This window comes from Pterocles gutturalis, unplaced genomic scaffold (genome assembly GCF_000699245.1).
Source record: "Pterocles gutturalis isolate BGI_N339 unplaced genomic scaffold, ASM69924v1 scaffold21784, whole genome shotgun sequence".
NCBI classification, from domain to species: domain Eukaryota; kingdom Metazoa; phylum Chordata; class Aves; order Pterocliformes; family Pteroclidae; genus Pterocles; species Pterocles gutturalis.
This window is the reverse complement of record NW_010131306.1, coordinates 6,605-22,816: the sequence shown is the minus strand read 5'-3', so window position 1 is coordinate 22,816 and position 16,212 is coordinate 6,605. Positions and strand designations below refer to the sequence as shown.

Below are 16,212 nucleotides of genomic sequence, written 5' to 3'. Positions count from 1 at the left end.
AGGAATGCTCAGAGCTTATCCTATCTCTGGGGTAATCTCTCAAGCCTATTTGCCTGTTTAGTACAGAGGGAGGAGAAAGAATGCCAGGACCCAAATCCTCAGGCAGAACAGAGTCAGAAAGCAATTCTGCTAACTGGAACAAGTGGATTTGGGTTGTTCCCATACATTCCTATTGCAGAAGGAACACTCGGTACATGATTTGCGACAAGACAACTAGACAAATTATGACAAATGGCAAGAAGTTACTCCAATAAATAAGAATTCCCAGAAGACCTGATGAAAAACTAATACTGTATAGTTATGCCAAGTCCTATTAAAGAAGCAGATGCCATGCATGCACAAAGCACAGCCAGGTTTCTCTTGCAACATATGCACATGTAAGGACAGAAGCATGTATGGGATGGGGAGTACAAAGGTCCATTTTCTTTTTTTCCAGAACATATGAAAATTCTTGCTTCATATACATTCCAGAAAGGACAAAAACAAAGGCACACATAATTTATAGGCAACACAGCATGGGGACTTGTTCACACAGAATTAATTCATGTATAATACCCAAAGTTTCATGTTGCTGCCATGTTGCTAGTTTTTTGAGCCAACAGGTCAATTCCAGGAGAATAACAGATTGGCAGCAGGCAAGTAGGTATAAAACACAAGAATGGATTTAAGACACAACACTTAGAAACAGATTGCCAGGTACCATAACACCAAACACTCCAAAAATCTGTGTGTGTATGTATGTGCATGTGTATGTGTGTACACACACTCATGCACTGGGGAGAGGTGTCCAAGGGAAAGGAATTCTGCAGACTTCTTACTGATTTTTGATCAGCCACTTTCTACTCATGGAGCTTCAACCCAGATTTTCCAACTGCAAGATCGTACCTGCACTTTCAACCTATTTCTCTCTCTTTAAAGACAGGAATAGTAACACTGAGCATATGACAGATCATGTGCTACCATATAACATGCCTTTAAAGCACCTTTGCTAAAGACACACCTATTCTGCCATAAAACTATTACCCTTTTCTTACTGGATTTTTTTTTCTTTTTTTTTTTTTTCATTTATCCTCCTAGAAACTAGTAAAGGGAGTACAAAAAACTTCTTTAAATCATGTAGCTCCATGGCCTAGAATAATGACTTTCTATGTGACTTCCTCTGAGGGATTATAAAATCATCTTCATCTTTTAATTTGTTTTTCAGTTGATTCATTTGGGGTTTTTTGTTGTTGTTTTTTTGTGGGTTTTTTTCGATACTGAAAGCAAACTGTTTTTAGAAATGTAGAATAGTGCAATTTGAGCATCTTTCCAGCTGATCAGATACCTGCCTTGCTTTGACTGCACTCACACATTAGTTCAACATTGAGCATAGCCCCAATATGATGTTTTGTTTAGACAAGGAAGTTGCACTAGTTTGACTTGCATGAGTTTTAAACAGGAATAATTAAACTGGTGCAAGTCCCTGAGTATGCTAGTTTAGGAATGACACTGTTTTAGATTAACCTGATTCCTAATTAATGAAAAGCAAAGCTTGATCTTTGTACAGGAACATTAATGAGAATGGAGTGCAAATGCACAACGATTTACAGCGTTTCTAAACTATGCTTCCAACTGAATGTTCACCACCCCACTGTTTCATAACCCTGTCTAAAACCCGCACGTGTGGTTACACAAGAATAACCTTGTGTTAAAGTATAGCTTGTTTCATAAGAGAAAGAACCCTTCCTACGAAATATGAAACTATTTCAGTTTCCTTTCCTGATCAAACCTCAACCCTTTAACAAGAGAGGAAATCCTCAGGCTACTGGCAAGACTTTTACACCAGGGCTGTTTATTCAAGAGACTGGAGCTGCTGGTGCTGAAGATGAGGTCTGCAGCACAGCTGAAACCATGACATTGATTCTAGAAAGTCCTCATTTACTGACTCCTCCTTGTTCGCATCCTATTGCAAATGCAGAGAAGACTGAACTAAGCTGAACTGTAAATGAGATGAATACAACCAGCTTTTAGAATATCTTCAGGATATGCTAGCGATAAATTGCACAAGGTAGCCCACTTTTGATAATGACAAGTTGACTCAACATTGCTGGTGACAACAGCTCTGACAAACCAGCCATTCCTCACGGGTCTTCCTGAGAGTCTGTACAAGACCACGCTCCAGTCTGAGCATGAATACAGGCTGGAGCAGCAGCTGCTCGATGGGTTTTAAGGGCACTGCAGGAATGAGGACCACTCTCACTGTTAGCAGGACACATAATCCACTTACTAAATGGCAACCTGCAAAATGCACATTGCATTATAGATTCACATTCACCGCATTTATCTGCTTACTTTTTATAAATTGTCAATTACTCATTTTAAAACTAATTTCCTTCCAAAAGATTTTTAATTTCACATAATTTTCTGCAAATATCGAAAGTATTATTATCATACATAAACTGTTAACAGCACAAAACACCTTCCACCAGAAAGACTCCAAAAGCAAAACAAAAAATAATGTATTAAGCCTTTCAACAGCCTGGTGAAATTGAGGAGTAGTAGTGTTATATCTGCGTTAGAAAAGGGAAACAGGAATACTTAAATTCACAATTTCCTTGCAGTCACAAGGGAAGTCTGTGCTACAGCCGTGGACAGAAGTAAAGCTTAAACCCATCCCCTTAACAGAGGCACTGAAATCAGGAGACGAGCTGCTCAGGATTTCCCCGGAGTCAATGCAGAGGAGCGGAGACTTCCACAGGACAGTTCAGATGGCTGTCTCTTCCTCTGGGCTTGCTACTGTCCCTGAACACAGCACCGAGAGACTCCCCACAACAAAGAGAAGCCTATTATCTAGGATATCTCTGGGTTTTGGCCAGAAATTCGGGTGGGATGATGCAGGCCTAAAATCCCCAGCTCTATACTTTTCCCACATGGGATTTTTTTTTTTTTTTCCAAGGCACCCCGCACTGTGAAGTAGAGATTGCTTCCAAACCACAGAAAGGAATGGGAACGATGAGTTCTCAGCACCCTCCGAATGACACACCATTTACTTTATATCAGTTTCGTTTAGCAAAGCTCTCCCTGCTCCAAATGAGATCTCCCACTGGGCATGTTGGTTGGACAGCTCTGATGACTAATAAATGTAATATTTTACTGTTACCAGAAAGTTCCTAATTACAACTGTCATCACTGTAAATAAACACATTCAGGTTCTACTGCACATTTTATGATAAATCCTTTTGTCCAGGCCTGGGAAATTTTTTTTTTTAAGCAATTTGCTACCAAATGTGGCAACATGTGAGACCTTTGGTCCACTTCTCTGATTCTTTTCTGCTTCTTAAAAAAAAACCTGCCAAATAGGTTATCCCTCAATAATGTAAAGGTTTTAGGCATTTCCCCATTTGAAGTTTTGCCTCTTTCCTGTGGGTATCTCAGAATATCCCAGGGACTTCAGCTATTTGATCAATAAGGCTTTGAAATGCAGGCAGACTATGGGCCAAGAGATTTTTTGGAGGTAAGTAATCCATTTCAGTTTAACATTCAAACATGAATTTTCTTAGAACCATTTTTTTTCCGTGAACTTGTTTTTGCTCATAAAATTTGGCTTTTATATAAACTTACCCATTCAGTAGTACACACTATGTAGGGAATCCCACTAATTTGAATCCCACCATTTGCTTCGCAGCTTGTTGGAGGGAATCACACTTCAGATGTCACCAGGATGAGGGTCTGCTTGGGATATGAGGATTCACTGACTCCAAAGCAAAAAGGAACACCTAGAACAGCAAAGAGCTTCTGGGTCTAGGCAAGAAATCCAGCTTCAAGCTGGACGCCAGGCAGGCTATGGGTCAGTTTTGAATGAAGCTTTCTCACTGTTTCCTTTTAGCTCTGGTCCACCTTGAAAAATTAAAGTTTTACTGGAAAGCCATTCCTTACACAGCCTTGTCAGGAGCACTCATACAAACAGAATGGGAGATTCAAAATTTAATGACTTGCATTTATTTGTGAACATTTAACAGGAGCTGATCACGTATCTCCAGGTTGCACTTAACATCCAAATATGATGTGGACTTTAAGGTTACGTGTTATGTCACAAAATAGCAGTGCAGACATAACTATAAATAAAATAGAGTTTTTACTATTTCTTGCAATATTTCAACTAGAGAAAACTGGTTTCTCAATGGGACAAACTTTTACACACCCTACAGCCACTACCATCTTTATATTAATACAAATTTGCCCCATAGGATATTATGACACCTCTTTAGATCTGTCCTCTTCTGGGCAGGCTTCTGGGCTGTGACACTTTCACACAGCTCCACAGCAAGAGCCACGCAGAAGGAATTTTGCACTCTTCAGCAAACCACATGAAATCCAAGGCAAAACCCAGTCACTCCCCACACATAAGCATACCAACGGCCTGAGCACAGCTCTAACGGCCTGAGAGCAGCTCTGAGGAGAAGGCCTTGGGGGGTTCAGTAGATGAAAAACTGAACATGAGCTGGCAGGGTGTGCTTGTGGCCCAGAAGGCCAACAGGATCCTGGGCTGCATCTAGAGAAGTGTGACCAGCAGGTCGAGGGAGGGGATTCACCCCCTCTACTCTGCCCTCGTGAGACCCACCTGGAGTACTGTGTCCAGGCCTGGGGCCCCCAATGCAAGAAGGATGTTGAGTTGTTGGAGCAGGTCCAGAGCAGGCCACGAAGATGGTCAGAGGCTGGAGCACCTCCCCTATGAGGACAGGCTGAGAGAGTTGGGGGTGTGCAGCCTGGAGAAGAGAAGGCTCCGGGGAGACCTTCCAGGAGCTTCCAGAGCTGAAAGGGGGCTACAGGAGAGATGGGGAGGGACTCTGCATCAGGGGGTGGAGTGAGAGGGGGAGGGGTAATGGGTATAAGCTGAAAGAGGGGAGATTTAGACTAGACATTAGGAAGAAATGTTTCCCTGTGCGGGTGGTGAGGCAGTGGCCCAGGTTGCCCAGAGAAGCTGTGGATGCCCCATCCCTGGAGGGGTTCAAGGCCAGGCTGGATGAGGCTTTGGGCAACCTGGGCTGGTGGGAGGTGTCCCTGCCCATGGCAGGAGGTTGGAACTGAATGAAGTCTGAGGCCTCTTCCCACCCAAACCATTCTGTGATTCTATATTATTCCTCTTTCATTGCAGTGCTAAGCCCGGCTGGTAAAAGCAGCAGAGAGGGGCAGACTCTCAGTGCAGCCACAGCACACGGTGACAGACAGCAGTCTTTCCAAAAACCAGTTTCTTCTCTACAATGGCTGGTCCCCCTCAAAACTGAGGTTCCTTACACATTTAAAACTCAAGTGAGCCTTTGCAATGTTACTTTTGCAAAACAAGGAAGTCAACAGAGAGCACAGAGAATGTCGTAGACAAATAATTTATCAAAACCGTAGTAAGAATAAACCTTAAAGTAGACTATCAAATGGCTACAGACACCCCTGAAAAAACTGCTTATAATATCTTTCTATAATGACTGAATCCAGCTCATCATTTTACACCTCTTCTGTTATAGCTGGTGACAGCACAGGTTTAGGGAAAGTTAAGTGAGCTGAAGCCTCTTTACTTAGTGTAAGTGTAGTGGTGCCATCATCTTTGCAGAGAAAAGGCAAAAAAAAAAAGTCTAAGTTTGGATACTGGTTGACCAGAATGATTGTGGTTCACTTTCAACTCAGATTTGTATATCTATGTTAGCTTCTTATAGTATACTATTTTTAAGCATACATTTTTAAACTTCTATACTATTCTGCTTAGGTAGTGCTAAAAAGAAAAAAAAAAAAGAAAGAAAGATTGGATCATATAAATCTCACTTATTACTGTAATAACATTATTACTACTTTTTGGACTGAGGGACAAGTATATGAAACACTCATATATATAGCTACCCTGAATGTATACTGAGTCCATCAATACTGTAAGTTCAGCAAGCTGACTAACAGAAAATCCCCAAGCAAGACATGATGATAACATTTTGTGTAACTCCTCTTTAGCAATACTTAGCCACTGCAATTAAATACCAAACAGTGTCACGTGTGCCGGTCAGTTACTGCAAGAAAGAAAATGTGATGAACTGTTTGTTTTGAACTATTAGTATAAACATATTGCAGAAATGAAACCCAAGCTTAAACAATGGGGAAAGTTATCCGGTATTAAAATAAACAGTTCTAGGAAAATCTCTAAAAATGTTTACCAAGTCATCTTTTTCTGAGCAGTTTCTGTGCAGAGCCTTGTGCCGTGTCCCTGCTGCACTGACTATAGATATGCAAATAGTAGTGCACAAGGCTGGGACTTAATTGCCTGTAATTAGCTCCCCAAGCAGCACAATTTTATCGACAGTCAAGCTTGTAGGTCGTCAAAGCAGCACTTTTGGTTTTAAACATTAAAAAATGCCTTTTCAAAAAAAAAAACTTTATTTGCTTCTAGAAATCTGCTAGTTCAGATATCAAGGCAAAACATTTTTAGACAAAAATACCACAGAGGTAAGCAAACAATGATTCTTACAAACTTCCTTAATAAATACTCTTTCCATATTGCAGGATAGCATCTGTGCTGAGAAAAGAATTCCTTCTGCCAAATATTGCCTATGTTTTTAATGAAAGTTATGTATATTACCTGAAGTAATAAACGTATTTCCTTCATGTAAGTCAGAATACATCTCAAATTCTTAAACATTATGTCTTATTAAACTATTGACTTGTAGTCACAGACCTATAACCATTAATTATTCTTCACTTTGCTCACAGCAGGTGCATTGTCAAATGCTGCTTAGTGCAGCAACAGTTATATCTGACGCTAAAAGTCTAGGGGGAAAATTAAATGCAGACTATAAAAATGAGATGCAAGATATCTACATAATATATTCATCACACCTAAGCATCATGCCTGTTTTGAAAGGAAATGAGTTATGACTGAGACGCTTTCCAACGGCAACAGCAACAGAGCAAATGCAGTATTCAGAGATGCTACAATGGAGCTGCATCAGCCTCGTTTGTCTGGAGTGAGCCCTACTCCATCACACAGAGAAACGGGTCTTTTCATTCCAGGGAAAACTGACACATGGGGATGCGTGCACAATCCCAGTTTTATGTAAACTCCTGTGAGCAGAGGGTTGGGGGCTGGGAGGGAGGGAAGAAGGGGGGATGGTTCAGCCCATAGCCGGTTTCACAATCACTGAAGGAGAAAAGAGCCCTCAGACACAAACCCCTTTCATTAGGCTTCCTACCTGGTTAATCACTTCCCTCTGAAGTGTGAGAGGACTAACCCTAGCTCAGACATTCACACTCCAGAGACGCCTATTTCTTCACATTTGGTTCGCAGTGAAACAGTGAGCTTAGTTCAGTCTCTAGTGGACAAACACAGAATAAGTGAAGTCTTCTCAGCATGATTCAGCAGGCTGTTTGCTCCAGTCAAATCGTGTGTGCATCAACACAGATAACAACTTTCCTCTTTTTAGTGCTTGCCTCAGCTTCCCAAGGTACAGGAAAATAATTTCTTAAGAAATGCTTTCCTCTACAGAAGCCATTCCCTCACTTCCAGCCTTATACTCCCCGAAGCAGACCAAGATATTAAAAAATGAGGAAAATACACTAAAAAATAAATACTGGGTTAAAGTTTGTTTTATAGTCGCAGGTTTACTGGACAGAGTCTTCTCTCTCCTGCTAGAGACAGATATGCAAACAGCACAGCTCATTTACCGAGAGATCAGGAAATCTTCTCTAAAGACGGTAGCAGGGTTAGGGGGATGGGGACGGCTGTCTGTGCTTTTTAGCATATTTCTGTCTTGTATACCGTCTGGATGGAACAAAACTTGTAAATGAGATAGGTAACAGTAACGATGCTGATACAAAGTTTTAGCCCACCTAGCAGAGTCTTCAATCAATCGTTACTGATGTTCATTCTTACTATGAACTTGTGTTAGAGTTAAACCAGGTATCTCTTGAATGGGTACATGCAGCAGTTTTCTCATGCCATCTTGCATGACTAGCTGCATCACACAATTGCTCAATTTTCTAAGTTTTGCCAGGTCAAAATGCCAGTGTGGGAATGGGAATATTGCAAATAACTACATAGAAAGACTGCTTGTTTATTTATTCTTACTGGTCAGCTATCTCAAGGGGTTTTCATCACTAAGGTGTGGACAAGATCCTGCAAGGTATGTAATTTTACACACGTGAGTAATCCTGTTAAGGTGAATGGGGCTGCTCATATGAAGGAAATTATTCACATTTTTAAGTTTTTTCAGGCCCAAACTTCAGCTCATACATAAAATATGGAAAAGTTAATTAGAAGTTTAGAATTGCAGAAATTCTTAAAAATAATTACTTCTGCTGAATTACTGCAACACCTTCAAAGGCATTTTTCCCTTTCCATGAAAGAATGCACATATACACACATAAATTAAAACAGGCTGTTTCAAGACCAGTGTAATCTACCCAGCTAAAAAGTTTTACTGCAATGTTTTAGGAGTGTGAATGCCTATATACTTTCTTCTTTCTTTCCAGCAATTAACTGGGTAGAATAGTATTACAGGATCTATTTAGGGAGGAACAATGATATTCTTAACCCAATGCCTTAAAATGCTGATTTTTTTAACTGCTCCCTTATGATGTCAGAGCAGCAGGTCTCCTGCATGGCATCTGATCTGAAGCTGTGAACTATAAGCAGAGTTTACAGGAATAGTTAGTAAGTTCTGTCGTTAGAGCCTCTGGAGAATTTTTGTGTTCTCTGGCTCACAAACATCCGCGGTCTCTCGAGATAAAGCTTTCAGAAGTTACATCTTTCAGCAACGTGAAGCAAATTCTGTTCCCAAGAGCAATGTCACTAAGCAGGGTGCACTCTGGCTGAAACATTTCTCCCCTGCACAGCCACCAGCTAGATCAGTCCTGACTGCCTCAGTTCTCATAGAAACTAATGAAAACTTTGAACAGCATAAGTATCATTTAAAAATCCATTTAGTGAGAAATGAGAAAAACAAACACTTACTTTTTGCAGCCACTGAGTGTAATTTTCCATCACATGCTCCAGATGTTGCAGTTTCTGGGAAGAGAAATCCTGGTCCACGTGAGGAGCATCTCTCTGAAGAGCATTTGTGTTGTACTGGTCTGTCGTGCTTTCACGACAGTTCCCGTCCTGTTCTGGCAGAATGAAAGTATAGGTGCACTGCCCATGCTGGATCCGGTTAAATCTTCTCCCACTGCCTTCTGGCCCCCGGCGCTGGTTACCACAGCCTATATGAGCAAGAATCGCTGCCAGGAAAGCAAAGGAAAGGAAAACTGACATGTTATTATTACTTTCCTTTCCTACTTTAAGAAGAACTTTTTCTTCCTCTCTCTTTAAATTTGTTCTTAATTTCCCTCAAACTCTTTGGAAAAAAGGACTGGAGAAGCACACTTTAGTAATCAAGCTTGGATGAACCGTAATTTTTTAATTCCACTATGAGATGATAGCTTCCTTAGTTAAAATTGGGAATATTTATTGCGCAGCAGTTGAGATTTATTGTTTCCTCTCTGTTACAGTCCAGCATGTAGCCTGCTCCAGCCAGCTGCCTATGCATATCCCAGGCTCTTTCCCCGGCACTATCTGCAGCAGAACTGCTATTTTCTCGCAGACTTCAGTGAGTTTTATTAAGGTTGCACTTTCAAGCCAAGCTGGAAGCGAGCAGCCTTTCACAAGATGACTTGACAGGAATGCGTGTACAAGCGCGCCCCTGTGCCGAGGACGGCTGACGGCTCAGTGTGGAGGGATCATCTTACAGAGCGGCTGGATGCATGACCTCAGTCGTGCGTGGCTCTCCAGCCCCTACCGCACACCACCGCCAAGGGCTTTGGGCGAATCCACGTCACTTTAATGAGTGAAGCAGTCCACCTTAATACAATTCATATGTTCACACTGAGCTATGAAAATGTAGATAAAGTGTAGAAGTTTGTTGTAAGCCCTCTGTAAATATACAAAGCACTGAAATTAAAAATAATTTCAGTTCCGTGCTGCTATTAAAGAATTCTAAGTTGAGCGAATGACACTTATGGGAAAAAAAGTTAGGTTTAACCCTCACATGCTTTAGCTCCTTTGCTGAGACAATTGTGTTTCTTTATCAGAGTTTGCAGGAGGTTTTTTACAGCACATAAAGAAATTAAGGCTGTCAAACAGTGATGGGAAACGGCAGCTCAGAGGATAATAATTTCCCGTGTTTGGCACCTAAACTAAGGTAACTAATTATAAAACAGTGTGGGATGGTGGCTTAACTATTCCAGATTGTCTTCTGTACTACTGTGTAGTTGTCACATGCAAACCACTTCTTCCAGTTCGCAAGTCTGTATGGGCCATACAGGCACCTCTCACTATATGTAGGAACTTTGTCAGGGGCAGCTTCAACAGAAAAAGATTTTGGTAACTGTTTAGGAAACTATCTTACACTTAAAAAAAGCCTTTGATGCTTGCTAGAGACAAATCAAAAGTGCACAGATTAGAAATAGGATTGGAATATTTCTGAAATTCAGAGGAATTTGGGTCTGAGTTCCCGGTGTAACATTTGTGGTTGTATGAGCCAACACCCCAGCAGACCACTCTGCACCGTTTTTTCCCATGAACGTAAATTGTCTTCTAAAGAGCAATAGTGTATCACTAAATAATACCTGCAAGAATACTGAGTGCAAACATCTTCAGTGTTCATGAAGTTGCCACCTGTATTACAATCAAAATTTGATTCAGAAGAACTGCCTGGAATATTTACCCAGGCATCTGTCCTGCTCCTCAGGAAGCTATTCCCACCCAAAACTGGGGGTGGGGGCTTTTCATCTTGCATCTGGAAAGAAACTACTGCATTTCAACCAATAAGAAATATCCCCTGCAATAATATAGAGACAAAAGAAAGCTTTATCTTATGTCCAATATGCAGAGAGAAAAAAAGGAGAGAATACAAAGCAAAGAGCAAAGCATCAATGCTACTATTGCTTTTAGCAAAATCAGAATATCCTTGCACCTCTGAGGGGTTCAGCTCACCTTTGCACTCTTTTTTTTTCCTTTTTCTGTCTCTGAGAACCAAACTTCTTATAGCTTGCTATCTTGCTTTCATATAGCAATTCTCACAATTCTCCACCATCACCAGAACTGGCTCTGCTGCGGTTTATTACATTGTCTTTGCAATTATTGTGAAATGTAACTGCAGGACATTTTATCACATAAGATCGGAGAGCTTCCGTCAGGCTGTAGGATCCAACACTGGGCTGAAACGTCGGCATAAAATACCAGAGCACAAACATGGTAACAATACATGCTTTTTTTTAAAGTAAAAAGAGAACTTGATGAAAGGGCCCCAGAGCAGCTAAAAGGGGGATAGCAATGGTGGGTGTACAAAGGCTTCCAAGATTTTCAGTTTGTATTTTAAAATGCTGTTGTTTACTCAAATGCCTCCTTCACCTTCTGCAGAGTATTTAACAGACTTATTCTCATACAAACATGGAAAAGTGAGATTGTAAACTCACAGCTGGCGTTCTTCAGCTGAGAAAAGATCTCACAGAAGAGCAGGCTCATTTTGTTGCTGCTGCATGGCCACCTGCCTTCAGGTGGCTTCTCCTCCGCCTTCTGTCCCCCTCCTCCTGAAGGGTAACAGCCAGCAGGACCGTCAAGAGTTGTCAGGCATCTTTAGCATTTGCTCATTTGTCTCCAGGTTAGTTCCCTGCCACACCACCTCTCCAAGGCTGGTTCATCCCCGAGCCCAGAGCCCACACTGGTGGGTGACGGCAGCACACGGGGGTCAGGCACAGCAGCGGGGAGATGTGTCAGAGCCCTGCAGGAGCCTGAGAGGTTCCCTTACTGGAGAGAACCAGGTGTCGTCCCCCCCCGCTCAGTGACCACGTACTGCCTCATCTGTGCTGTGGGGTAGCGCATCCGAGACACTGTGTGTGCCGGACCACGGGGGTGTCACAAGGAGGTGAGGGGGGGTGGCAGGAGCCCAGGGGAAGCCCAGGAGCCGTTCTGTCACAGCCCTTCTAACCCAAGGGGACGCACAGAAAGAGGCTCATGAATCGTGCTGGGATGCGCATCAATCTTTGCAAGGACCTCGAGGGACTGCTGAAATGGGAGCAGTTCTGCCAGCAGCACTGGGACCCAGCACGCCGTGGGACTGCTCCTGCTGATGGCAGAGCATGAGCTACCCACCAGCGTCCCTAACTAGAAGCACGGACACTTCCAATCCCGCAACACAGGGATCACCAAGGTCAGCTTGCTGTTCCCCCAAACAGATCACAAAGTCATTTTGACAAGAGCATCAAACCAGCCAGGCTGGGTTCAGTTTACACTCTTCCCCGGAACACTCCTGGACCCATGCATACACAGGCAGAAGGGCAACAACAAATACAGGAAAAAAGCTTGTTTCCAAATCTGCAGCCACTTAATTCCACAGTGCAACTTTCTAAGGAATTACATTTTATCTAAGGAAACAGGTTCAGAAATAAGATGAGGTTTTGTTTTCTAAAATTCCTATTTGTATTAAGATATTTCCTTTTTTCTTTACAAAAAGAAGCCAAACAAACAAGCAAACAACCAAACAAAATATATTGCTCCAAGAATTTCAATGGTTTGCTGTCTTCTACCCAATTTGATAAATGTGCAGGTGATTATCCCAGTGCCACGTGACCTATGTGACTTGTCTCAGCTTTTAAGACTTGAAAATTTCAGTGAGATGAGGAAAAAGAATTGTTCTCAAAGTTCAGTCAAAGTCACTGTGGGTATTTCTGTAGGCTCTTAGATTACGTATCGTGGATATAAGCTAAATGATTTGTCCAGGATTGCACAGAAAATCAGCGGATCAGCCAGAAAATGAGTAGGGGCGTGGATGTGTTTAAGACCCTTTATTTTCCTAAGACCATTTCCTACTACACAATGACTAGTTTTGTATTCCCTGAACTCTTCCCTCTGTGTAACAGGGAAGGGATGGATCCTTCCCAGACTGTGCACAGTCTCACATACATTGTTTATTTAGTAGCTATACAAAATATTGTAGCTCACTATGCAATCAATCCTACAAGGCAAAATAAAGGAGAATTCAATATCCAGATAAAGGTTACGTTCACATTATATCAGTTTCTACATATCTAGCACGGAAATAATTTAATAGCTTTTGTCACAGAACCATATGCATGCTCAGAGTTCAAACACAAATTCTAGGAAACCAAAATCTCCTTCTGTTTCTTTACATTTCTGCTGCAATATGCGCTATTGCTGCAGATGAGTTGCAATAAGGTTGCGTCATGTCACACACTGTAACTGGAGTTACTCCAACTCAGCTTCCGCAGTGTATAAGGGAAGTCACTGCAGAACGGTCCCTAAGTATAGGTGCATGAAGCAAGCTTTCATCTCTGGGTAAACCTGTGCCACACAGCAGGACACAAAATGTTTATTCTTCAGGTAGCACATTCCAAAAAACCTAATTCTAAAGGTATAAATTAAAATGAATAAAATGGGATCTGAAGTGCCATAAATCTGACTGGGTATGTGCTAAAATTTCTGCAGTGACTTCAGTGGAGATGGCCCCAGTTTACCAGAATGCTGGGACCAGAGCAGGATGCAGGATGTTTGCCTGACCCTACAGAATCCAGACAGTACTGAGAGCAGACTATGGGGAGGGCTCACCATGCAATGACAATTTCTCTTGCTGCCTGTGTGATTTCTTTTATTACTCTGCTGGGAACAAGCAAGTAGTCATCTCAGATGAATTACACCTCAGGACTGAAGTTTGATGTTTACATGTGCATATTTAAGGTATGATCCCACACAGTGCTGCTTGCCAGATCCTTCCCTCAAAGGAATATGGTGACAGGCACTGAACCACGCTACAGCCCAGCCCGGCTCTGCTGGTGTTTGATTCCACACCTGGAAACAAGCAAACAGCTGGGAACATTAGCAGAGTGGTAAAAAGCAGCAGCTCTTAGAAGAACATGGTGGTTTCCCACAGAAACCTCTGGGTTACTGGTTATACCATATGACCTGTCTGAATTTTGTCTCCTACAGAGGCTGCGAGGCTTCTCAGGGGAACAGCTTTATTGGACTCCTTCCAAAGGTGTTGGCAGGTAAGGTTGCTGGGTGTTTTCTGAAAACTTATTGTCATGCTGTCAAGAACATGGGAAAGTCAAGTTGTTCCTATATTCAAAGCAGATCTTCAAGCTTACACACGTAGAGGAAAAGCATGTAGGTTAATTCAGTTAAATTTGCTCTCATTCATCATGGAAAAGAGGGAATACCTCCAGCACCCTCTTGTTACCTGTCTATGGGTAAAATTTGTCCTTAGCTTTCACACACTCAGGATACTCAAAGCATTTTCAAAGACTAGCTTCCAAACCTACCAGGAGCTGAACCAGCCTACACAGTAACTGAACAAGGTGGGCATGACATTTCTGTTTGAAAATAATAAAAATAGATGCCCTAATCTAAAATTGTTGATGAGAGGACTGAAAACAGTGATTTTTCTCCTGTAAAACTTAGCCAAAACATAACAATTACCTGGTTTTAAAAGAAAGATATTTCCCACGGCTACAAGCCTTTTAGCCCCATGATGTGAACGTGCCTTCTGTTAAAATTTACATCGAAAGCACAACTTTGTGGAAGTGGTTTATCAGCAATGTTGTTTGGTTGAACAGTTCACTTATTTTGTGGACTATCCCCAGGTCTTATTCCTCACCAGGGAAAGGTACAGGACAGAAATAACAAACCATTGGTGCATTACCTTTAGCTTCTGAATTAATTGAACATGTAGCCCCAAGTACTGTGCAATATGTGCATCTATTCTTGAGGTCACAAAGGAACCTTGGTAGTATGATTTGCCCAGGGAAGGAAAAATTGTATTCCCTCAGTCAAGGGTAAATAAAAAAGGTTATCCTAAATACTGGTAAAAGTTGAATATCTGTCAACAAAAAAATCAAAGTTTCTTCAGACGCTATGGGTTAGCAACTCAAGATCTTTCATTTGGAGTCTTAGGGGTTAAGTGCTGCAAGGCTACAGCCTTCCTACCCAATGGAAACCAACATCCTGGGTCAGGTCCTTAAAATCCCTGTTCATGGCGAGCATTAGATACGTGATGCTTAGAGACAGAAAAGCCAACATGCTGGTGGCAGAATCCCTTGTGCTATGCATAGGACTATGAGACCTTCCCCAGCACACTGCTCCAGTGAGCTCAAGCTTTCTGTCCCCATCAGAAAGTCTTTTCTTCCTAGGCCTCTCTGTAGCTCTACTCTTTACAACTCAGGTGCGATAGAGAGGGAAGTGATTCATTCCACTGCTAAGGAGAGGAGTCCCATGTTTAAATCCTTCCGCTGCCTGATTTGGAGAGATAGGAATCAGAAACATCTTTTTCAGCAAGGCGTGAACGAGCCTTCTGATTTTGGCTGGTTCAGCCATGTCAGCCATATTCTCCATCAACCTGAATGACACTTCTGTGGTAGAAGTTAAGGACATGAACTTTTTGTCTTGACTTTCTATGGTGCTTTAATCAACTTCTACCTACCTTTTGAAAAATTCCTGCAAATCAAATGGTGAGGGAAAAATGGCCTTGAAAATGAGTAATCCATACACCAACAGACCAAGAGGAAAAGGATACATAGACTACACCAGCTCTCCAATTCACAAGCTTCTGTAAAGAATCCAGCACTACCGCTTTTCTAGAACAGCCATACACATGTTCTGCTGTCAGTCAAAAGAACGATGAAACCCCTCCTTCAACTGTACGAGCTGATAGTTAATCACATGGGTGGAGTCCCTAACCTTTGTTGTAGCTTTAAACTGGGAAATCATGGGATTAAGACCTTGAATTGCTACTCTTGTTTGAGTTCACCTTCAACAAGACAGCTTAATTGCTGTAGGAGTCTGGTTAAAGGGAGAATGTTGTAAAGACGCTAATGTTTCTGAGAGGTATTTCCTTCCAAATCAGAAATGAACTAGAGTCCCAACTCTGAGCAATCTCAATATTGCAGCTTTTTGAATTCTCACCTTTGTTATATTTTTTCATGAATGGGCACGCTCAACTCCATGAGTACTCTCAGCATTCATCCAACTTAACTAATTTTTTTTGGCCAGAGTTCGACTAGAGCAGGAGCAGCCAACAGGAATGATATTTCACAACACAAGCAGCCCAGTCTTCCAGCATTCAGGATCTCTTTCCTGGTACTTGTTCTGGAGAGGGTAAATAGTAAGAAAGGAAGCAGAAAGGAGAACATGGATGATATAGCTATTTTTGACAT

The 16,212-nt window shown here is 41.8% G+C and overlaps 1 protein-coding gene across 1 annotated transcript in view; it reads right to left on the bottom strand.

Annotated features, from left to right (window-relative positions):
- Window positions 1-9,262, bottom strand: part of ANGPT1 (angiopoietin 1) — a gene marked incomplete at its 3' end in the record, with an annotated part of 112,364 nt that extends 103,102 nt beyond the window's left edge. Inside the window, exon 1 of the mRNA XM_010080581.1 lies at window positions 8,966-9,262. Coding sequence (XP_010078883.1) covers window positions 8,966-9,262 — 297 coding nt within the window. The remainder of the gene's footprint in view (window positions 1-8,965) is intronic.
- Window positions 9,263-16,212: the final 6,950 nt, after the last annotated feature.